At 39.9% G+C, this 23,395-nt stretch overlaps 1 protein-coding gene and 2 long non-coding RNA genes across 7 annotated transcripts in view; 2 read left to right on the top strand and 1 right to left on the bottom strand.

The window, feature by feature from the left end:
- NTMT2 (N-terminal Xaa-Pro-Lys N-methyltransferase 2) overlaps positions 1–4,495 on the top strand; it is a 19,668-nt gene extending 15,173 nt beyond the window's left edge. Inside the window, exons 3-4 of the mRNA XM_072830553.1 lie at positions 2,513–2,762; positions 3,528–4,495. Of these exons, the coding sequence (XP_072686654.1) occupies positions 2,513–2,762; positions 3,528–3,799 (522 nt within the window). The 3' untranslated portion in view covers positions 3,800–4,495. The remainder of the gene's footprint in view (positions 1–2,512; positions 2,763–3,527) is intronic.
- LOC140635640 (uncharacterized) lies at positions 1,996–18,896 on the bottom strand. The gene is made up of 4 exons (XR_012033001.1): positions 18,738–18,896; positions 8,177–8,321; positions 3,522–3,580; positions 1,996–2,656 (listed from the first exon to the last, which is right to left on the bottom strand). It is a non-coding gene; the product is annotated as an uncharacterized lncRNA (long non-coding RNA).
- The window catches only part of LOC140635639 (uncharacterized), a 31,135-nt gene continuing 18,298 nt past the window's right edge, over positions 10,559–23,395 (top strand). For 2 of the 5 annotated variants that reach the window (XR_012032997.1, XR_012032996.1), the window contains exons 1-5: positions 10,559–11,486; positions 12,637–12,807; positions 15,279–15,422; positions 21,558–21,724; positions 21,941–22,079. This is a non-coding gene — a long non-coding RNA (uncharacterized lncRNA). The other 3 variants (XR_012032999.1, XR_012033000.1, XR_012032998.1) reach the window with 3 other exon arrangements.

A 23,395-nucleotide genomic window follows, 5' to 3' on the forward strand; every position in this document is an offset into this window, starting at 1 on the left:
AATTTGGTGCCAGGATAGCAGATGCAGTGCCAGCACATGCAGTGGAATGGGATAAAGAGAAATAAGCAATAGTGTGGGAGGCGAGCAGCACATGGAATTAGGGTGAAAGGTACCTTTTTAAAATTTGTAAATAACTGTTGTTTCAAAAGTAACTATAGTCAAGGATCACACATCTAAATTGGAGAAAAATACAAACAAAAAGGTTGAGAATTCTTAAGGGAATTTTATTTCAAACATTTTACCTCTCTGAGCCTTGCTTTCATTGTCTAAAAAAGTAGGGAAATTAGACATGAGTGCTTTAAAAACTCTAGGGTTTTACTGAGATCCTTCAAGGTTTTATTGAGAGAATGATAGGGAGGGTGAGTGAGTGAGACCCTGCTTCCCTTTAACCAGAGCATCTTCGTGTTTATTTAGTTCATTGAAATAAAGGAGATCATTCTATGGTTCTAATTCTAAGACTACTTGCTACAATAATCTGAGAAACATGATCTATAGAGACTTTAAGGCCAAGGAATCATAAGAAAAATCTGTAGTTATAATCTCCAATTGAGCATATGAATTTCTACTAACATCATTTTCAGTAGCTTAAAATAATTTTCCTATACTTGTCCCATCTTGTTTATGTTATGGATTTACTTAAAAGATGTTTTCCTTATGGTGTTCACAACGTAAACCTTTAGCCTAAGCCTTTTTTTCTGAATTATCTTAGTTTACTTTAAAATATCAGGATGAGGGAGGTGTCATAGTGTCAGTAGGAATGGCAAACCTATGGTACATGTACCACCACTTCCCTTTCCCATACTCTAGGCAGACATCAGTAGTCAATCACAGAACTCTTTCCTGCTAAGTCTCAATGAAACCTTAGAATTTCTTTTTCAGCATAGCATTAGACAGATACTACCAAAGGAATCAGAGTTGTCACTTAAGGTGACAGCCCTAAGGTAGAACTGGCTTTAAATTCACACAGTTCCATGTTCAAGTCCATTAGCTGTGTGGTATTAGAAATCTTAATTTCCTCAGCTTCAAATTGGGGAATAATCATTATCTTGTGGTATTGTTTTGATTATCATAGTTATTACAGACACAAAGAACTTCTATGTTTAAGCACATGATAAATCATGGCTATTATGATTCCATTTGAAAAGAAGCTACAATTGTTTCCCTTCTTGTTCTTCATTTGGCCTTTTGGGTGGGCTGGAAAGTAGCATTTCTGATGTTTCCTCCTGATCAAACTTCACCTCATGATCCTTAGCCAAATGTTTTTTTAAATCTTTAGTTCCTGTGAAACCAAGAGTAGGCTTTCTCTTTAAGATCCTGATTGGCAGCGTAAGTATCTTATTACTGTAATTTCTAACAAAACATATTTAGCAGTCATCCCAATTGTGACCAAATAATTTGGACAAGATAATATATAGAAACCAAATAGTATATATCTCAAAGTTTCAGCTGTCATATATACATACATATGTGTATATGTATATGTTACTTTAGAGAAGTGAGTGTGAAAAATTTTTCATTGGCTGATTTCCCCCTGTGCTACGTATCTACCCTTCACTTCCAGTTAATTTAGTGTACGGACCTACTTTATAAAAGCAATTTTAGGGAGGAATTTGTGCCCAGTAAACCATATAGTTTTTCTTACAAAGGCAGAAAATTTCTAGCGTGAAAAGAGACGAGGAGACTTTGCTGCAAATACCTTCTATCCATGTGACTGTGTGCCATTGGGGCTGGATTTGCTCTTTCATCCTTTCCCTTCCCTTCCCTTCCCTTCCCTTCCCTTCCCTTCCCTTCCCTTCCCTTCCCTTCCCTTCCCTTCCCTTCCCTTCCCTTCCCTTCCCTTCCTTTCCCTTCTCTTCCCTTAAGAAAGCAATAAGCTACCATGCACATCCATTTAGCTGTTGACCTGACCCAAATTTACAGTTAATAAAATTCTTTTATTTATTTTTAAAAAATTTAAAAAGATTTTATTTATTTATTCATGAGAGACACACACACACACAGAGAGGCACAGACACAGGCAGAGGGAGAAGCAGGCTCCATGCAGGGAGCCTGACACGGGACTTGATCCTGGGTCTCCAGGATCACACCCTGGGCCAAAGGTGGTGCCAAACCACAGAGCCACCCGGGCTGCCCAAAATTCTACTTTTAAAGGGCTTTCAGTGGCTCAGTTCTTAGAGAAAATTGCCAATTTTTTAGACCCAAGACATTATTTTCCAAAAGCTTACTTTGAAATTCTTTTGAAGACCTACATTTGGATAAAATAAAGAAAGTGAAAACTAGAAATGTTGGATATTTTTTTTTGAAAAGGTAATTGGATGTTCTAGAACTTCATCATAGTAGAGGGTGCATGCCTGTATACTTTATCCAAACTCATTGAATGGTATATTTAAAATAGTGCATTTTATTACATGAAACTGACCAAAATAAAGTTGTTTAAAGTGGCAATTGGAGTGTGCTAGACTCAGAGGGGGTTGTCTGTATTTGAAGTATCCCACAAAATACCTTTCTGCAGGGCCCTGGGAGAGCTGGAACAGACTGTGCTTTGGATTGTGGCTCTGGGATAGGAAGGGTCAGCAAGCACGTCTTGTTGCCGGTTTTCAACAGCGTGGAACTGGTGGACATGATGGAATCATTCCTTCTTGAAGCCCAGAACTACCTGCAGGTCAATGGGGAAAAGGTAGAAAGCTACCACTGCTACAGCCTACAGGAATTTACACCCCCACTGGGCAGATATGATGTCATCTGGATTCAGTGGGTCTCTGGTTAGTCCTGCATGGCATGACATCTGCCTTTCTCACCTTCCCACATAGACAAGTCAAGACCTGGGCTATTTGAGGATTTGTGGAGAGGGATCATGGATGTAAAGGGAGATATAGTTGTAGTTGTGCTTAGAGCAGTTAGCTATCCTTAGGCATCATAGATACTCTCCCAAAGCTCTGGTCTTCCCAATCTCTCCCCTAAGATCCTCTGCTACAAGCCTGAAAATTCCCATCCTTAAGGATGGAGTGCCTTTGGACCAACCTAACTCACAGAAGAAAACCAAATATTTGAGAAACTTCAAAAAGTGGGGTCAAAATAAGTTTATCTCCATTTACTGGCAAAAGTAGATTTTTTAAGATATAAATTCCCAGGAAATGAGACAGCAATGAATTAGAGTCTGGTCTAAATGAGTGTGTGTGTCTAAGAGACACAAAGAAGTGATGACAGAGTTGGGTTGTCTGGAGACAATGGCAGGGGCTCATAGGATAGGCAATAGTTTATTTCATGCCTGTGAGGTAGATAGACCAGCTAGTATAATACCTATTTTATAGACAGGACACCAAGCCTCCTCAGAGAGGATACCTGTCTTCTTACCTAAATTCTCAAGCCTCCTGAAACTAGAACAATTCAGGCTATTAAGTAATTCACGAATGAGTGAACAAATGGTCTCCTGATTCTTCACCTTGTGGTCTTTCCTGCCCTCCTACTCTCCTCCCTCCCACCCACCATTTCATCCTGTTCCCCCATCTACTTGGCCTCACCTGTAGGGTACCTGACTGATAAAGACCTTCTTGCATTTCTTTCCCGGTGCCGAGCGGGCCTGAAAGAAAATGGTGTCATCATACTGAAGGACAACGTGGCTCGGGAGGGCTGTATCTTCGATCTCTCTGACAGCAGTGTGACTCGGGACATGGACATCCTCCGGAGCCTCATTAGGAAGAGTGGGCTGGTGGTGCTGGGCCAGGAGAAGCAGGATGGCTTTCCAGAGCAGTGCATCCCAGTGTGGATGTTTGCACTGCACAGTGATGGACATTCCTGATGGGCAGTGGGAATGGACAGCTGGACTGCACAGTGGTGCTTTAGGACAGAGGTGCTCTCCTCATAATTCATGAGGGGATGGAGAGAAGGAATGCAATGCATGTCTGGAAATGGTTAATGTAGTATGTACAAATTTCCACTAATTTTATAAGGATATACACACATTCAGATTTTTCGGAAGATAATAGAGTGAAACATCAGGAAAAATGTTTTAAGAACTACTTGTGTACACCCAAACTATACAAGTGTACACAAAAACAGAAAAGAGATCAATGTTCACAAACTGCCTTGTCAGTGAAGATTTGCATTATGGAGTATTCTGGAATAGGTGGGGTAAAAAGTCTAGACTCCCTTTCTCTGCCCTCATGCTAGATACATTCTATTTCCTTCCTCTTTGGGACTATCATTCTCTTGGACAAAAGTCTCACCCTAATTAAGAAGGCACCAGTCAAAATAATCTCATGAAAACCAGTCCATTGCTTAATTTTGTCTCTAGCCTTTCTCTTCCCAGAAAAAGTATATGTGGTTTCACTTTCTATTTTGGGTCAAATTCACCACCCGATGATGTAATATGGATGTAATTTGATAACAGAAGTCTACATTTCAGTGATGAGGAAGTGTCTCCTTTCAGGAAAAAAAATGTTGTACATTGCAATTTCAGCTGCAAATATGTAAGTAAATGTCATTGATAATCTAATTTTAACCATTGGACTTCGATACTGTTTGCTTCGTTGCAGCCACTCCTGTTTCTTTCATTGATATGAATGTACACTGGAAAGAGAAGGGAAATGATAAATCTGAAAACTAAGCTAAGTGGATTAATTTAAGGCATTGGTTTAATTAAAAATAATCTAGGGATGCCTGGGTGGCTCAGTTGGTTAAGCATTCCACTCTTGATTCCTGCTCAGGTCATGATCTCAGGGTTGTGAGATTGAACCCTGTGTCAAATTCTGTGCTAGGCAGAGGATCTTCTTTCTCCTTCTCCCTTTGTCCCTCTCCACCTCAAAAAAAAAAAATCTAAAATCATTCAAATACAAAATTTAATTTTTATTAGCAGAATGTTTAAATATAACTGCTTTAAGGCACTCCATTATCTTCATGTTGAAGCACCTATTTGTATATTGACATAATTTGTATTTTGATACATATTGAGTCTTGTATGAGATACAAAATATCAATTTAAGTAAAGAAGGTCTACTGCATGGATATGCTGTAACCATAAAAATTATACTTGTATGCCAGAGCTCTAATTTAGGAGTAAAACAATCATTATGAAACATTTACTACTTTGTTATAGGATTACTGTGGTAATTTTAGTCATGTCCTAGAAAATTAAGTCACTTACTTTGCCTCTGGCACCTCTACCTGTTGTGTCACTTATCATGCTCTAGGGTAACATAACAGAATGTGAGTTGGAACCTTAGGAACAAGCCAAAGACCAGAACTAAATCAAATGGCTAGCCATTGTTAAAGACTGAATATGGCAAAAAAAAAAAAGGGCATTCATATTTTAATCTTCTGCACCAAAGAGCAAATCAGCCAAAACAGTTATTTAGGCCCATTCCAGAAATTTAATGTTTCTTTTATACTTGCACCTTTAATTCTTTTATCTCTTGATTTTCTGCTTTGCCAATACTCAAATGCTAGTTGACAAATTATCAGTGGTCTCTGCTCCTGGGTTCTGAAGCTTTGGAGGAAATAACATGGTTGTCCTAAAAATATGTTCTTTAATTCAGATGAGTCTTGGAGGCTGACCAGCAGTCCCTTTATGTTCCTAAGTCAAGTCACTTTTCAATGCTCCTCAGACAGTTTTCGGATCTCTACTGCTTTATACAATTTCCCATATCCATCCTTAATTGAGGAAGTAGAAGTTGGGGAGTAAATTGCATTAACATCCTCTCTTTGTACTGCTAATTACAAGTACAAGGTAAAGGGAAGAGTGGCTGGAGAGGAGATGGTCATGCTAAGTACTGGACATGTTATTCAAACAAAGGAAGGTTTTGGAGGATTTAAGTAAGGAGCTGATTTTCCTAGTCCTGGGATTAGAGGTGTAGATCGTGTAGAAGGAAGACATTTCGATCGAGACCTCAGACATCTTCAATCTAATTCAACAAGCCAAACATGCTGCTGATGTTCATCAACACATCTGCATTGTGGTGCCAGTGACTGTCTATGTTAATTAACCCCCCAATTCTGTCCACCATCCACCTGCCTCAGAATTATGTGGGAAGGTTTATAAAATAGAGATTGATAGGCTCTGTTCCCATGAGAACCTAGTTCTGTGATGTGGGCTCAGATAATCTGTATTTTTTATAAGGTCTCAAACTGATTTTGATCATTAGTTTTGTTTGAGAATACTAATGGGAAAAGAGGTGTGGAGCTGAGCTATTCAGAACCTCAGAAAGATAAAGCAGGGAAGGTGAGAGCATGGGCCTGTTTCAGGGTAATAGCTAGTGAAATTCATTCTCCACACTGATGCCGGTCTTTCTGAAATATAAATCTGACCATATCATGTATAAACTTTCAATGACTCCCCATCACTGATAGGGTGAATTCCATCTTCTTAGAATGACATATTAAACTTTGTGATCTAGCCCTGCTTTCCCTCTGTAGCCTCAGATTTTCCACATCCCCTGCAGCCATACTTAACTACTTTAGTTCCCTAAAGGAGCTATGATTTATAGCTTTATCAGTTATAGATATGACTTCCTTAGCATAGAACATCTCTCATTCTGTTTTGTCTAGCACAGACTACTTAGATGTTGTTGGCTCTAGGAAAGCTTCCCTCAGCCCCTAGTTGCTGGGTTAGGTGCCCTTACTCTGTGCTACCTTCATACCCCCTGCTTGACATCACAGCCCTCATCATGTGGTATTGTAATCAAGGCTACTTGCTATTTCCTCTGTTAAATTCTGAGCTCTTTAATGGAGCATTCATGGTTAGAGTCTCAGTCATAGGCATAGGTCCTAGTAAAGCAGAACTCAAGCTTTTGTTGAAAGTATAAAAAATGGTATTATAAGTAGAAAGACTTAGGGGCGGTCTAAGTTTCTGGCATCAAACATGAATCAGAGCAAAGCAGCAGGTAGAAAAACCAAGTTTCTGCAGTTGCATGAGCACTGGGATGTGCAAGACTGTCAAAACTGTGATAAGACAACACAAACTCATAAGAACTTGGAAATGCACAGAAACAAGAAAGCAGTGAGTTCAAGGATCAAGCATCTGGGAGGAGATTGTAGCAAGGAAATTAGTTTCTGAGGTGAAATGCTGCCTAATTAGGAAATCTCTTTCTAATAGGAGCCAACCCAAAGGCATGACCAACTCAAAGCCCATAGCTTCATAAGATGAGAGGGGAGATTTCATCAGAGATATATATTAAAATTGTAGGTAGGTCTACAAAGCAACTCCTAATCCTCTTTCATTTTCTGCTATGCAACAAATCCAAAGAAACAAACTAGGTTATAGATGAAGTTAATCCTTCTGTGAACATTGAATACAAGTAGAAAGTGCTCACCTGTACTTCACAGATGAATTAATTGCAAACATACTTGCAATTCTAGATGAACTTTGGAGGACCCCTTAGCTTATGTAGTAATTCATGAATGGGTGCAGTCTTCACCTACCTCCTCTTCTGAGAACCTGAGCCACCACTCCTAAACATCAGCAAAGGAGCATACCAAGTCTTAAGGGGTCAGCAATTTTATAGATTTGGGGCCATCATAAAAATATTAGACAAAATGAATAAGGTCATCGATGTGAAAGATGATCTGCTTTGTATTATGGACACATTTTGGCTCAATCCTGTTTTTTTTTCTTTCTACCATTTCCTGAAACTGGCCTGCTTTGAGTGATGTATTGGGGAGAAGACCTGTGTCAGATATATTCAGCTGCCTGTCATGAGTAATTAAAACCAGTTGTGTTATGCTTTCCTTAGTTCCAGCTGACTCTTTGATGCTTTGGTGTCCATGCCAGAAAACTACCTCTTACAATCATCAGAGGCCAGTGTTTTTGCAGAGGTCATTGCAAGCTAATTAAGCAAATATGTGAAAAATAGTTTTAAATTATCTCAATTAGTAGAGTGTGTGTATAGATGTATCTAGAGTGGGGGTTGAGGAGAGACTTTCAAAATAATAACTGACTTGCAGAGTTAGTGATTTGGTGACAGAGAACTATGCATATATGGTACTTTGTAAGTTCATGAAGTTGGCATGGTCTGACCTTTTGGTACATGACAAGCAAATAAACATATAGGAAATGTCCAAGGAGATCATGGCTTTGTAATGGGAAGGACAGATACATAAATAATAATGAATCAGGCCAAAAAGGACTACAAGAGAAGCATGCACAAAGAATTAAAGTAATATAGAGACCAGAATGACTCACCACATCTCTGGGATTGGAGGGATGCCATACAGATTCCATTCATCCAACATTTTTTTAATGTCTATTATGTGTCATCCACGGCTTGAAGGTCTCAGGATACCATGGAATCAAATCCGAAGATCCCTGGCCTTGTGGAGCCTGTATTCTAGGAGAGTTGGAGATGCAGTAAATATAAATTAGTAAATTACTTTTTATGTTAGAAAGTAGTAAGTTTTGGAGAAAAATGGGAAAAATAGAGAAGAGTAAGGGGGATTGAGAGTCATGAAGGAAGGCTGTAATTTCAAACAGTGATCAGCACTGGCTTTCTTGATGAGGTGACATTTGAGCAAAGAAGTGAAGAGGGTAAGGGACATTGGCTGTGTGGATGTCTGAGGGAGGAAAGGACAGCCAGTGCAAATGCCCCATATCTTGAGTATGCCTGGCCTATTTGAGGAACAGCAATGAGGTCAGTGCAGCTGCAGGAGGGTGGGTGAAAGAGAAAGTGCAATAAAGTATGGGATTTAGGGATATGACTGGCCAGATCATGTATGGTCTCAAAGATCCTGGAAGGAGTTTTTACTCTGATCCAGAAGGGGAAAGATTACAGAATTTTGAGCAGAAAAGTGATGATCTGATTTGAGAAAAGAACACTGGATGGAAGCAAGGAGACCAAGTAGATCAGGAATTGGTAAACTGTGACTCATGCTCCGAATTCAGCTTGTTGCTTTCGAGTAAATACACTTTTATTCAAATACACCTGTGTCCATTTGCATTATAACAGCAGAGATGAGTAGTTGCCAAAATGACTGTATGCCTGTAAAGCAGAAAATATTTACTATATGGCCCTTTACAAAAAAACAAAACGAAACAAAACAAAAAACCCAAACCTGTGCTGATTCTTGAATAAGGAGAAAAGTAATGGTGGCTCAGACCAGGGTGGTGGCACTGACAGTGGAAAGAACTGTTTGGATTCTAGATATATTTGAAATGAAAGCCAACTGTGTTTGCTGAATGGTATGTGTGGGAATGTAATAAAGAAAGAAGTTAAAGATGAGTGTAAAATTTTTGACCTGAACATAGTTGCTATCATTTGAGATATGGAAAATGGGTGGTGACTCAGTTTTCATGGTGAGAGATCAGGAATCAGAAGAGCTTAAACCCAACATTTCTGTGTTTTCAGATTACATCAAGTTAAGGAGTTGAGAAGCTGAGTGAATGTGCAAGTCTGATGCTCAGGAGAGAATTCTGGGCTGGAGGTGGAATATCAGCATAGAGTCAGTTTACCAGAAGAATGAGTGAGAATAGAGAGGAAAACAATGGGCAAGCCCTAAGCATGTCAACATTAAGAGCTTGGAAGGAAGGAAAAAGTTGTAGGAGAGACTAAGGAGTAAGCAATAAAGTAAAACAAGAATGGGATATTCTGGAAGCCACTTGAAGAAAGGATATCAAGGGCAGGGATGGATTGTATCCTATCTCTCTGATAAGTCAAGTAAGAGGAAAACTGAGGGAAAACAGTTTTGGTAGAGCAGGCAGGAATAAAAACTGGCTTGCAGTCATTTTAAGTGACTATGGGAGGAAAGGAATTACAGAGAATGGATATAGACAACCTATTCAAGGGGTTTTGCTAGTAATTTGCAAACAAGGCAATGTCAGTCAAGGGAAGTGGGGCAAGTGAAGGGTTTTGGTTTTGTTTTTAAAATGGGAGAAATGAATTATGTGTTTGTACATTGATGGGAAAGATTTGGTAGGGAAGGAGGAAGTTGGGATTTAGGAAAGGAAATGGGAGAATTGCTAGAGCAATGTCATTGAGTAACTAAGAAAGATGGGATCTAGTTTGCAAATGGGGAGATTGACTTTCAATAGATGCATGTTTTTTGTTTTTTTTTTTTTTAAGATTTTATTTATTTATTCATGAGAGACAGAGAGAGAGGGAGAGGCAGAGACACAGGCAGAGGGAGAAGCAGGCTCCATGCAGGGAGCCCGACATGGGACTCGATCCCGTGTCTCCAGGATCAGGCCCTGGGCTGAAGGCGGCGCTAAAATACCGCTAAGCCAGGGGATGCCTAGGTGGCTCAGCGGTTTGGCGCCTGCCTCTGGCCCACGGCGCGATCCTGGAGTCCTGGGATGGAGTCCCAGGATGGAGTCCCGGTAGTGAGTCCCGCGTCGGGCTCCCGGCATGGAGCCTGCTTCTCCCTCTGCCTCTCTCTATATATATCATAAATAAATAAATCTTAAAAAAAAAAAAAACCATTAAGCCACCCAGGCTGCCCTAGATGCATGGTTAAATCCCCTCCAGTTGCAGGTGGAAGTAAGGGGTTTATGTGTGTAGATTCTGGTGAGAAGGTGATGATGGTGATGGAAGTCTACAGAAGTCCCATTCTGTTGGCTTTAGTTTTTTCAGTGAAGTTGGTAAAAAGGTCATCATCTGAGAATGAAGTTTGAGGTGGTGTACTATGAGGTTTGAAGAGAGATGAGAATGAACAAAATAGTCATCACATATGTGGTAGAGTGAATGGACTAGAAGAGTTTAATATGGTCATCAAGCAGCAATTAGGTTCACTCTCATGATCAACAGCGTTGGTCTTCAGCTCATTCTTTTGCATGGATGAAGGCACAAATTAGGTAAAAAGATGGATTTAGCCAGGGTTGTGGTTTTGCTAAGTGAGTACATCAAGAAATTAAGGGTATAAACAAAGAAGTGGATATACTGATTAATCAGGGACTTTAAGATTAGTAAAGAGGTGAGAGAGAATATCAAGAAGCTTAGAGATAGTCAAAAGATAGTTCAGTGGGTTGGAAATCCCAGTGAAATTTGAATTGGATCACTAGAGGAAATGAAGGGATAGATAGATGAACGGACTTAATTAAATTGAGATTATGGAGAGATTATTGGTAATGAGAAGGTCTAGGATTATGAACATATAAATGAATTAATGAGGTAGTATGGAGGGTCAGATCACTGGAAGAGAGGAGTTTAAGAAATGGAGAGGCTAGAGTGTTGGATTGAATCATCTACTGTGTATATTGCAGTCATCCAGGAATGAAGATTGTTCTCCACAGAAGTGGAGATAGTGAAAGTGAACCAGGAAGTAAAACCAGTGGGAAGTAAAGGGATGTATCCTAGGGATTGGTTGGTGACATCACAATGAAGGATAACAGGCAATATGATTTAATTATATGAGATTCAATCCCAAGAATGTCTAGGGAAGAGAGAGAGAGAGAGAGAGAAGAGAAAAGAGGAAAGAGAAGAGAAAGAAGAGAAGAGAAGAGAAGAGAAGAAGAGAAGAGAAGAGAAGAGAATGGTTTGGAGATAGCGATGAGGAGCATGGAGGTTACCCATCTTATATATGATTTATATTGTATATTAGACTCTAAGAATAAGTGGTTGTCCTTAATGTGAACAGGCTGGGAAAGAATATTTTAGACATAAATGAAATGGCTGGGCATTTAATAGCATGTACTAAGGCACAGAACTTAAGAAATGGTGAATATATGAATCTGGCTGGGGCATCCAGTTAGACCACAGTGACTGTAGTGTAGAAATGCTGGGGTATGAGAGAGTTTGATGGAAGAAAATGAAGTTGCTAAAATGTGTAGGTTGGGGCAGACTGTGGTATGTCTCATACATTCAGATTTGCCAGCTAAAGGGGCTACCTAAGGTTTATAGTCAGGGCACTCATTCACCAGGTTTACTTCACAAAGGTAAGGCTCTCTACAATGTAGCAATGGTTGGGGACAGAGAAGATAACCAGATAACCAGCCAGTACAGCAGTAGTTCAAACTACAGATCAAAGGGTCTGAATTTAGGCAATGCCCATAGGAGCAGAGGAAACTCAGGAAAGTGAACTCAACAGGTATTGGTGTTTGATTGAGTGTGGTTAGTGAGAGAAAAAAAAAGGAATCAAGGAAGACTTGACGGATTTTCAACTACAGTAACTGGGTGGGATATGTTAACTTCTATAGTTTAGGGAATAAATGAGAACAACTAAAATGCCTTAGCAGATGACCCACCTTTTAATAGGTAATCACTCAGCAGAAGCTTAATTAATATACCTTATTCTGTAGTTATATATTTTTTTCTTTTGTAGAACTCAACATTCCTTAAAGTATCTTCAAGACTGGTGAGGATTGTGAGGGACCAATCATATTTTTTTCTTCTAAATAGTTTAGCTACTTTAAATATGAACTCAGGAATCAAGGATGAAATATTAATGTGATTAAGTATAAAGCAAGGAGTTTAAACAAGATTTTCTCTCATGCTATGTCTCCACCTACCCCACAAGTCTAGATCTTGGGGCTTGGATGCCCTCACCTGCCCACTGTGCCCCACTGCACCCCAACCAGGGTAAACTCAGGTCTGAAGGGTTTGTATTTGCCAAGACAGATACAAGGGTATCTGCCATCTCTCCTGACCCTGGGAGGATAGAAGACTGACAAGAAAGGCTTGTCAGACATCAGGCTTCTATGCTTTATTTCCACAGTGAAACAAGAGTAAGAGGGAAGATGATGCTTGCTCTGTGAATCCAATCGCTTTCCCCAAACTCAACAAGAGAAGTCACTGCTTTTTTGTGTGGGGAGGAGTAAGAGATAGAAAAGGGCCCAAAGTGTTCCATTCTCCTGTAAGTGGAATGGAACTGGAAATATCAACTCAGGTAAAGTAGTCTAATCATATGTGAGCCCTAAACAGGAAATGTGCCGCCTCATGGACAAAATGTAGGACTAGGGCACTCAGGGAGACAGAAGATAGGGAAATCAACTGGATAATTGGTTTAGCTGGGCAAAAAGGGGAACATTTAGTACATGGATGCAAGGGTGCTTTATAAAACTCAAGGACAAGAGTGGAGCTGGGCCCAAGGATGGAACCAGACAAGAAAGCCACTGGGAACCCATGATATTAGACCCTCTCTATCTCAAGTCTTGGCTTCTCTCTGAGCACATGCTTCATTTTTCTTTTTCCCTGCAGGTGGCATTCTCTGTTCCCTCATCTCCATAACAGGAAACAGAAAACATGTGCCACCAGGGCTTCCTGGTTTGCCTGTTCTGGGTTCAGCCATACCGAGTGACTGACAGAGTGATTGACTCTTTCTCAGTCACCCTTGATCTTGCTCTCCATTCTCATTTCACTGGCTAGGATCATCAGGTCACTAGCTGGCCTGGCCTAGGTCACAGCCTCATTTCTTGTTCACTCAACTATTGCAGCATGACTATGTGTATTCCACCGTCTCCACCCCCAGCTGTGGGCTATAGTTGACACAGCTAAGAGAGGTGAGCTGGGATGATACCCCAAAACTATCTTCAGTGTCTGAATGTCTTCAGTGACTAAGATCAGGAAATAATCAAAAAATTTAAAGTCATGTAACATGTTTATGTCATGCACTAAAATGCAATTAGGCAGTCTCTTGATAGAAACTCTTTGCAAGAGTGTCTTGGAAAGGCAGCCAACACCTGCATTTGGGGCCTTAGCTAAAATAAGTAGACTGCCATTTTCCTGCACCACTGGATTAAACATATGTACAGAAGGGATTTGGGTTATTGTAAGAAGAACAAAAGGATGTCAAGGAAGACTGTCTGGTTGTCACCCCCTCTAGGAATATTTGACAAGAAGGAACAAGGAATGTGGCAGACAAGCCCTCTATGTCTGCCAGATGTTTTCTGACAATACTTATTGTTAAAACTGAAATTTAACTGATGAAAGCCAGGCATGCCAAACAATGAAATAGCCAGTGGCATTTTGAGTCCCATTCATTAAGCCTTTCTGGGTGTGGCTCCAGGTCAAGCTACCATTTCTTGACCCAAAATGTCAGTCTATCTCTGGAATATTAGCCCTTTGGACCAAGGCTCAGAAAGTACATAAGGAGTAGTTCTTTCTGTCTCCTCCTCACTTTGGCTTCTGGAATTTCCTTTCAAATGTGGGGAAATAGTAAGTACTCAGCAAAGGGTGCCTGAGTTCTTTATATCTATGATTTTATTGTTCTACAGCCCTGTGAGATAGATATTTTACATATTTTATATAAATTCTATATTTAATAAGTATGGAAACTGAGCTTTAAAGAGTTAACAGAATAGCCCAAGATTAGTGGCTGATCAGAGGACCGAATGTAATTGGGAACCCAGGGCTGTTTGATAGCAAAGTCTATGCTCCTGAAAGAATCTGTAGGGATGATGGGGACATCTGGGAATACAAAAATATTATGTTTACAATAATTACACACTTACATTACATCATTACGTTCCCATACATAGATAGATTCAGCTAAGTGTTCTAGATGAGTAAAACTTGTAAGTCAGCAAGTAGAGCTTCCTAAACTTGATTTAGTGGTTTTCCCACCTGTGTCTGGGTGAGAGTAATGGCTTTCTCTTTCTGCCCTCCAGAAAAATCCTTGTCCCACTCACATATAATATCAGAAGATTCTTAAGATTATTTTTAAGGGAGATGGCCACTCTAAGACTGGCCCTGAAGCCTGTTCCTGAGATGATCCCACTGCCATTGACTCCTGGATTGGAGAAGTAGATCTACAGTGAAAAGGATAATCCAGAGTGGCCAAGCCTCAGGCCTTCCACAAGAGGCCACAGGCAAACATTCACTATATAAGATGATGGTCCAAAAAGAACTGCTACCCCTCTTTTGGGAAAATCCTGGACTTGTCCTTGGTCTTTGGCTTTCTCTACTTGTTTTCAGTAGACTTATCATTGATTTTTATTTTATTTATTAGAGTGTATTATTAGATCATTCCTCCAAATCTGCAGGAAGGAGGTATTTAGCAAGCTTTTACCACAGTCTAAGCATTTACAATCCATTTAACTAATTTCAGGACATTTCAGAAATTTTATCAGTACAATTCCTTTATTATTTATTTATTTATATATAGAAAATTATATGGTAATTAACTTAACCACACAAGAAACTTGCACTTAAGATTGATTTTTGATTTGTACACTGTTGTTTCAGTAAACCCTGCAGAAAAGTTGTCTTTCCTTATCTTTGGAATTTGAAACTTGATGAAAGCTCTGAGCCCTTTTTCTGTATACACAAGGAATTTTACATGTCAATTCAAGAGAAATGCTAGAATAGAAATTATTATGGTGGTAAACTATCCTTATTTAGACTGAATTTCTTTTCCAGACTTGATTCATCTCAACAGATTCCTTCATTTTTTAAATACATATGTGTCTAAAGAAGGGACCTTTGTAAACTGGAATCTTAAAGGTGGAACTGACTTTGGAAAGATTCCAACCCAACATTTGATTCTGATGGTAAATAATAATGGCAAGTATTTATTGCTTTTTTCTAAGCATCCCTATAAATATTTCAGTATTTTAAGTATTAACTCACTTAGCCTCCTCATGTTCCTAGGAGTTCAGTACCATCCTTATTCCCATTTTACAGAACAGCAAACTGAGGCCTAAAGAGTATAAGAACTGAAGTTATACAGCTACAGTTGTGGCTCTGAGCTCTTCAGCACCATGCAATAGTGCAGAATAACTGCACCAAAGATGATCTAGAAGAGGTTACCTCTGCCCTTACCAATCCCAAGGCCTTGTGTGATCTCTGGATCTTTTCTGATATTCCCATATTCTGCTCTGCGTAACCCTTTTCTCCTCTACCCTCAAACCCCACAGTATGACATTCTAGAAATAAACGAGCACAAACTATAAAATGGCAAATTGTTACAGAATAGATCCTGTCTAGAGCCTCCCTGCTCTTTTGTTTTCACTCTGGGGAAAAAGAGTCTCAACTCTGCTGTCCAGAACCCAAGTGATTCCCTTTCTCTACTCCAGAAGACTGTCCTCTGTGGATGCCAAATGTAGGTAGAGATGGCAGGCTGGGAAAGCAGGACTCCTTTACACTCCTTCTGGAATGATGGAAGACTGCTTGGCAGTGAGAACATGGTAATGGCTTCTCTCACTCAATGTTCTGTGCTTGGGAGAAGTGAGAAGTTGGAGACAACGGGTCTCAGGGAAGTGATGGTTCATTGGCTACACTTTACATGGGCCATGCTGTTTCTCCTCACAGGGATTGCATTTCACTGGTTGCTAATTTGAGGACAGGGTCTAGACAGAGATTGATGAGAAACCCTAACCCTCTCTGGAATGTGGGTAGATTCTGGGGCCTCAAGGCCTGGCTGCACAAGAAGCAGTTTAAGGATCCAGGAGCCCAGATCGTCTAGAGTAGAATATTAGAGTCTTGGCTAAGGACAGATGAGTGCTCTCTACATGGGCCCTGGCCTGGGGTCTGGTGTGTGATATTCAAGTCAGGTTTAACCCATGATGATAAGGAAGAAAGGTGAGGCCAGACAGCTTGGTTTACAAATAGGCATATTTAAATTTTCATTTCTGAGGGAAATGATGATGGATTGCTTTTTTTAAGATTTTATTTAGTTATTTGAGAGAGAGAGAGAGAGAGAGAGAGTGCATGAGTGGAGATGAGAGAGAGAGAGAAAGGGAGAAGCAGACTGAGCAGGGAGCCCAATGTGGGGCTTGATCTCAGGACCCTGAGGCCATGTTCTGAATTGAAGGCAGATGCTTAACTGACTGAGCCACCGAGGTACCCCTGATGGATTGTGTTTAATCTGGAAATGTGATGTCAGTGATCCCTCCTTCAGAGAGATATATAAAAAATATGTTCTAATCTTTATTATTAATTCCAAATTCTTCCAAAGAATAAGAATGGCTTGACTCATTTGTCCAACTGTTTACCCATTCACTAAACTGGCAAGTATTTATTTGGTACCTAATACATGCTAAACACTGTGCTAGGCCCTGGAGGTACTATGGGGAACAAAACGGATTTAAATAACTTTCAGTTTGGTCAAGGGCAGATGTGAAATGAGCATGTATTCAAATAAACTGTAATCTTTATTGTGATGAATGCCATGAAGCAAACACATGAGAAAGAAAATAATGGGTGTGGGATGTCTAATGTATACTTGAGGATACAGAAAGATTTTTCCTGGTCAATAAATCTTAGATTCTTCAGGGTTCCACGTGGGGTGATTTATGAAATGAGAGTTGTGATGAGATTCTCTGAATGGGGTCCCCATAAATGGAGTCTCAGGGGAGAAAGGTGGACTTGGAAAGGTAAGAAATTTCCATCTTTTCTGTACCTTCTCCTGCACTATCCCTCAGCCAGATCAGTGTCATTCATTATTTCATTCCCAGCACCTGGCACAATGGCTAGCATGTAGTAGATGTCAAACAAATGTTTGTTGAATAAATGAAATGCTTTAAAAGCTGACATTTCTCTGTTTCTCTGTTTCTGTTTGAGTGGGTCGGGACAAAGCTGGAAGTAAAGAGACAGATGGAACTTTGGGAGTTGGATTTAGCTCGTAAATCCCATGCTTTATACCCTGTAGAATATATGAACAACTTGTAAACAATACCAGAAAAAGGTCCTGAAGGCAGAAGTCAAAGACCAGTAGGAAGGAAAGAGAATCATCTCATTAAAAGCCTAAAGTTTGGTTGAGGCAGTAAGTTCCTGCCAGTCCAGCCTCTTATTTCAGCCTCAGTAGCATTGGTCTAGGGGGCCACACCAAGGAGGTGAGACCCACCTCTCTGTCCTCCAGCACCCTTCAGTACTGCCTTTGAAAATGAAATGAGAACTCACCAGCTCTGGGAAAACAATGACTCAGGTTAGCTCAGGTGGAGGGAGAGGGGAAAGGGGGACATGGAATAAAATACTTTTTCCCTTTTCCATCTTCAATAGCAAGCTTTTAGGATACAAATAGTTTATTTCAGTTAAACTTTTACCTCATTGCTAATGCCAAGTTTCATACTAAAGTCAACAGAATAATTGTACAGGTTCTGGAATGGCCACCTCCTGGGACAGGGCACCATGAAATTTGCCATGTCTTTAATTGAAAAGTGGTTGCTTCTTTCACTTTAGTAGGCAAAACTGTCCCCTCATTTTCCTCACCCTCTAAGCCCCCACTAACCATATGCCACTCTGTGGGACCACTTGCTCAGGGACACCGGAAATAGGTTGATTCTTGTCTTTGTACTTCAACTTCTATTTTCAGTAAAATAACAGCAACCCAAGCTCTATCCTATTCCACTTCTATCCCTTAATCTTTAACTTTAGGAAAGTTTGAATTAAGCTTACCTCTCAAGGACCTGCCATGTAGGCTTTTCTGTCTTTGCTGTTCCTGGAATCACCAAGCACATGCTTGCCTCAGGGCCTTTGCATTTGCCATTTCCTCTGCTTGATAGGATGTGGCTAAACTTTTCACTTCCTTTACATCTCTGCTATAACGTGACTTTATTAAACAGGACTTCCCCAATTCTCTTCTCTCCTCCCTTTTCTCCTCACTTTCTGAATTTTTCTTCAAAACATTTTCAGATTCTGACATCATGTCAGCAACACATCATGTATATATCTGTTTATCTCTTTTCTCTAAAATATGCATTCTGGAAGGCATTGCCTTTGCCTTTTTATTGTCATATTCCCAGCATTCAGTCAAGTGCTGTCCCATGGTAGATGCGCAATAAATATTTATTGAATGAGTAATACAATACAAATACAACCAACCATCAGGGTGGTTAAAAAAAAATCAAAAGAGAACAAAATAAAACCCAGAAATCTTACCTGTCATAAAAAAAGATATCAGCACCGAGATTGAACACATTTCTTATTTGTTTTCTTATGTTTTATTTCCCGATGATCAGGCATCCTGGTAGATTCCTTTATTTTCACAGTTCTAAAGCTCAATGAGTCTCCCTGTGTTTCCACATATACTCCCAACCCCTGAAAGCCTTCTCTGTTTTTACAATGCCAGGAAGGACTGACATAACAATACATCTGGTGACCCACTTACAATGGGCCACACTTAAAGCTATCCTCTGTTAAAGGGGACTGTTTTAAATGGACCACCCTGTATGTTACATTAGATTGTGCCTTTCTGCCAATAAGTTCAGAAGTGTTTCATAAATAAAAAGATGATGTTGGAGAAGAGTTCTCTCTCTCTCTTTTTCCTTCTAATTCACATGGAAAATTTTATCGTAGAAATCTCCTGCTCAGCTGTGCAATGACAAAGCAATTCAGCCCAGAGAGATGATTCTTTTGGTTCAGAATCTATTATGCTATGTTGATATGGAAGAGCAGGCTTCAGTTTTGGGGGGAAACTAAAGAAGACTAGATTCTATATGAATGATCCTTCTGGGTAACAGAACAGATCCCTGAAGCTTCATTTCTTGCTTCTTAATGGGTTTCTGCTGGGTCCCTGAAAGGAGCCTCAAGTTCAAGAGGGAAAAGCAAAGGCAAGCTAATTTATAGCTGTTCCAAGAATGCAGTTGCTGGATATATCCTGACAGGGGGTTCTGTTGTGCTTTGAAGAATAATGTGAAAATGCAAACTCAGAGTGAGCTTCTGTAATATGAAAATTAAAACTCCACCCTAAACCTTCACCCGCATCTGAAGCCAAGTCTTTTTAGATGTGCAGGAGGGATCTGTTTACTTTGTATGGAAAATCACTTTCTTTTTATTAGCAAGCTCAAGGGTTTCCTGATGATCTGAAGGGCTGTTGCCTCTCAGAGGGCAGTCATGGGGCATTCTTGGCATAAGCAAGGACCAGAAAGACTGGAAATCTTATTTTGCAACATTTTCTGCCTGGTTTTTAAAGTCAAAGAAGACAAATGGTTCTGATAAGTTCAGCAATACCTTTGAATTTGAATTGACTTCTTGTCCTGAGCTGACTTGGAGAGGTTAAAAACCAAACCAAACTAAAATGAACAAAAAATAGAAAAAATAACCCAAACCATATCATGAGCAACTTTTCCTTTTCTCTGTGAGCACATCTGCCCCAGGAGACAGTAGCTCTCCTGTTCCTATTATTATCAAGAAACCAAACACAAGAATCGATGGGGTGGACAATGGTGAGGGGCTCAGTAGTCTTTAGACACATTTTCAGTTTCTTCTTTTTCTTGCTGTTACTTTGCCCACTTTTGTCTTACTGAAATCATCCTGTTGCTCACCTCTAATGAGCAGGCCATCCAGATTTCTTCTAATCTCCTCAAATCCTACCAAGAGACCTTCCTTAGCAGATGTGCCTTAAACACTCCAATTTGCAATGATTTTCCAGGTTTCCAAACACTCTACTGCTCGAAATAGGTATCTGCTCCATTGCTTTACCTCTACAATTAAGTCCAATGAACTCTTCCAGCCACCTTCTAACTCTCCTGAGCTGCAAGATCACTTCTGGATTCCTTACCCAGGAGCCCAAATTCTTGAATTTCAGGAGCTTATAGGCTTCTTGGCTTAACCAAGGCTTCCCAGTGGCTCCTTTGCCAGCTTCCTCTGCCTTTCAATGCCTTCTAACCTAGGTGTCCTTTTCTTCTTTCCTTACCATCCATTTACTGACATGAAATCCACTCTTTGCTTATGTTTCCTAGCCTCAAGCCCTCCCAGTGCCAATGTGGTCCACTTGTTGAGTGATCCTGTCAGTCAACTCTGGCTCATTACAAAATGTGTATGTCCTAACCTCACACTTCCATATGGCCTCATGATATTATTGTAATTGCATTTTCTGTCTACAGTAGGCAAAATGAAACACATGCTATGAAAGTGCTTATGTTTTAAGCTGCTTCCCAAGGCAGAATTTAAAAGGAGAGCAAGTTCTCCTTTAGGACCTTTTCTACCTATTCATTCCTTCCTGGAATGGGATTTCCTGGTAGTTAATATTTCTCAATCAGATAACATGAAATACCTACTTTTGGATCTTACTCTTAGGTCTTTAGACCACGTAGGTGAAAAATTTAAGTGGAGACTGTAAGAAAACCTCAGCAGTATAATTGACAATCCCAAGTGTACTATGAAGTTTGAGGGAAATTGACGATGAGTAGAGAATAGGTAGAGATGGTTTTATGTAATCATTAGAGCTATAATTTATTGAGGAACTACTTTGAACCAAGCACTAATTAGTTCCTCTATATATGTTGTCTTAATTAAATGTGGCTAGAGACTTTCAATTCAGAGCTATCACTAGATCTTATCTTTCAGAGTTTATTTCCTAGGCTGTTGTTTTGCTTGTGATATTTAGAGCATGAACCTAAGAAGCTGACAAATCTTCAAGTCTTTCCTCTTTTTATATGAGTACAAGTCTTAATGCCTTAAAATAAGATAATCAATTTCTCAATAAAGGAATGACAATACCTACTTAATAAGACTGATGTGACAAGTTGTAGGAGTGCTGATGATACTGACTCCATCTTTGGTCCTCCATCTTTTTCATGTCCGATCAATGGCCTCTTTTGGAGCTATATGTTCTGGGTCCCTTGGAGATTAATACACATACCTTAGAAATACCTGCCAAAGCTGGGTGGGGGTGGGAGGTGGAGGTGGACACAGCTTGCTTTGGCCTCCAATGTATCTATTGGAAATAACTTAGTCTTTTCCCTTCCTAATTTACAGGTGGTGCCACAAGATCTAATTAAAGTTAGCTGTCAATTAGGTGCATGCAAACCCTTTGATCTCACTACAGTGCCCTTTTGCATGTCCCTTTGCTGCATCAAATCTGTGGACTAACGTCCAGACTTGTGGAGAGTAACATTGCAGCTGCTGTGATCCTCATCTTGTCAGTAAGTTACCCTGAATAAAACTCAGTGCAAACTGTAATGGAGTCACCTGCTTCATTTTCTAATCTCAAAGTGCTGTGTCAGTTTGGGGGATACTTCACTGTTCTTCCTTCACCTTCTAACATGAGTCAATCAGATATTATGATTCAGGTGTAATTATAGTGACTACTCTATAGTAGGTGCTCAAGAGATGAGAGCAGTGATTATCATTTTACCTAGGTATATGCTTCTGGCCTTTATTTGGGAGGTATATAACCAAGATGATGACATACATTGTTCCTGATTCACTCCTCACAAGAAAAACAACTAAAACCCACTCAAGAACAGGACACCACTGAGGGCATCCTGGAACATGCAGGTGAGGCTGAATCACCCCCTTTGCACCACTAGGACCAAGACACACTGGATTAGTAGGTAGGAGAAGCGGCTATACATTGACTGCTCTGCCCCTCCCAATATAATACCAGCCTGTGGCCGAATAGCAACCCAATTACAAAATAGGCAAAGGATATGAATAGACATTTTTCCAAAGAAGATATATGAGGGGCTAAGAGGTACAGAAAAAGATGCTCAAAGTCACTGGCCATTAGGGAATGCAAATTAAAACCACAATGAGATACAATCTCATGCCTATTACATGATAGTCATCAAAAAGACAAAAAATAACAAATGCTGGCGAGGATATGGAGAAAAGGGAACCCTTGTATGCTGTTGGTGGGAATGTAAATTGGTGCACCCACTATGGAAAATTGTATGGTGTTGCCTGTGTTATCCTCTAGGATTTTGATTGATTCTTGTCTCACATTTAGATCTTTCATCCATTTTGAGTTCCTCTGTGAATATGGTGTAAGACAATGGTCTAGTTTCATTTTTCTGTATCTAGCTGTCCAATTTTCCCAGAACCATTTGTTGAAAAGACTGTCCTTTTTTCAGTGAATAGTCTTTCCTCCTTTGTCAAAAATTAGTTGACCATAAGATTTGAGGGCCCATTTCTGGGTTCTCTATCACAGGCAACACCCTTTTTTGAACTTGGCCACAGCAACTTCTTGTAAGATACCTCTATGAAGGCAAGGGAAATAAAAGCAAAAATGAACTATTGGGAATTAATCAAGATAAAAAGTTTCTAAATAGCAAAGAAACAGTCAGAAAAACTAAAAGACAGCCTACAGAATGGGAGAAGATATTTGCAAATGACATATAAGATAAAGGGCTAGTACCCAAGATCTATAAAGAACTTATTAAACTCAACACTCAAGAAACAAACAATCCAATCATGAAACGGGCAAAAGACATGAACAAAAGTTTCACCAAAGAAGACATACACATGGCCAACAAGCACATGAGAAAATGCTCCGCATCACTTGCCATCAGGGAAATACAAATCAAAACCATAATGAGATACCACCTCACACCAATGAGAATGGTGAAAACAAGACGGGAAATAGCAAATGTTGGAGAGGATGTAGAGAAAGGGGAACCCTCTTGCACTGTTGGTGGGAATGTGAACTGGTGCAGCCACTCTGGAGAACTGTGTGGAGGTTCCTCAAAGAGTTAAAGATAGAGCTACCCTATAACCCAGCAATTGTACTACTGGGGATTTACCCCAAAGATACAGATGCAGTGAAAGACCGAGACACCTGTACCCCAATGTTCATAGCAGCAGTGTCCACAATA

Source organism: Canis lupus, chromosome 6 (genome assembly GCF_048164855.1).
Source record: "Canis lupus baileyi chromosome 6, mCanLup2.hap1, whole genome shotgun sequence".
In the NCBI taxonomy this organism is placed as follows: Eukaryota; Metazoa; Chordata; class Mammalia; order Carnivora; family Canidae; genus Canis; species Canis lupus.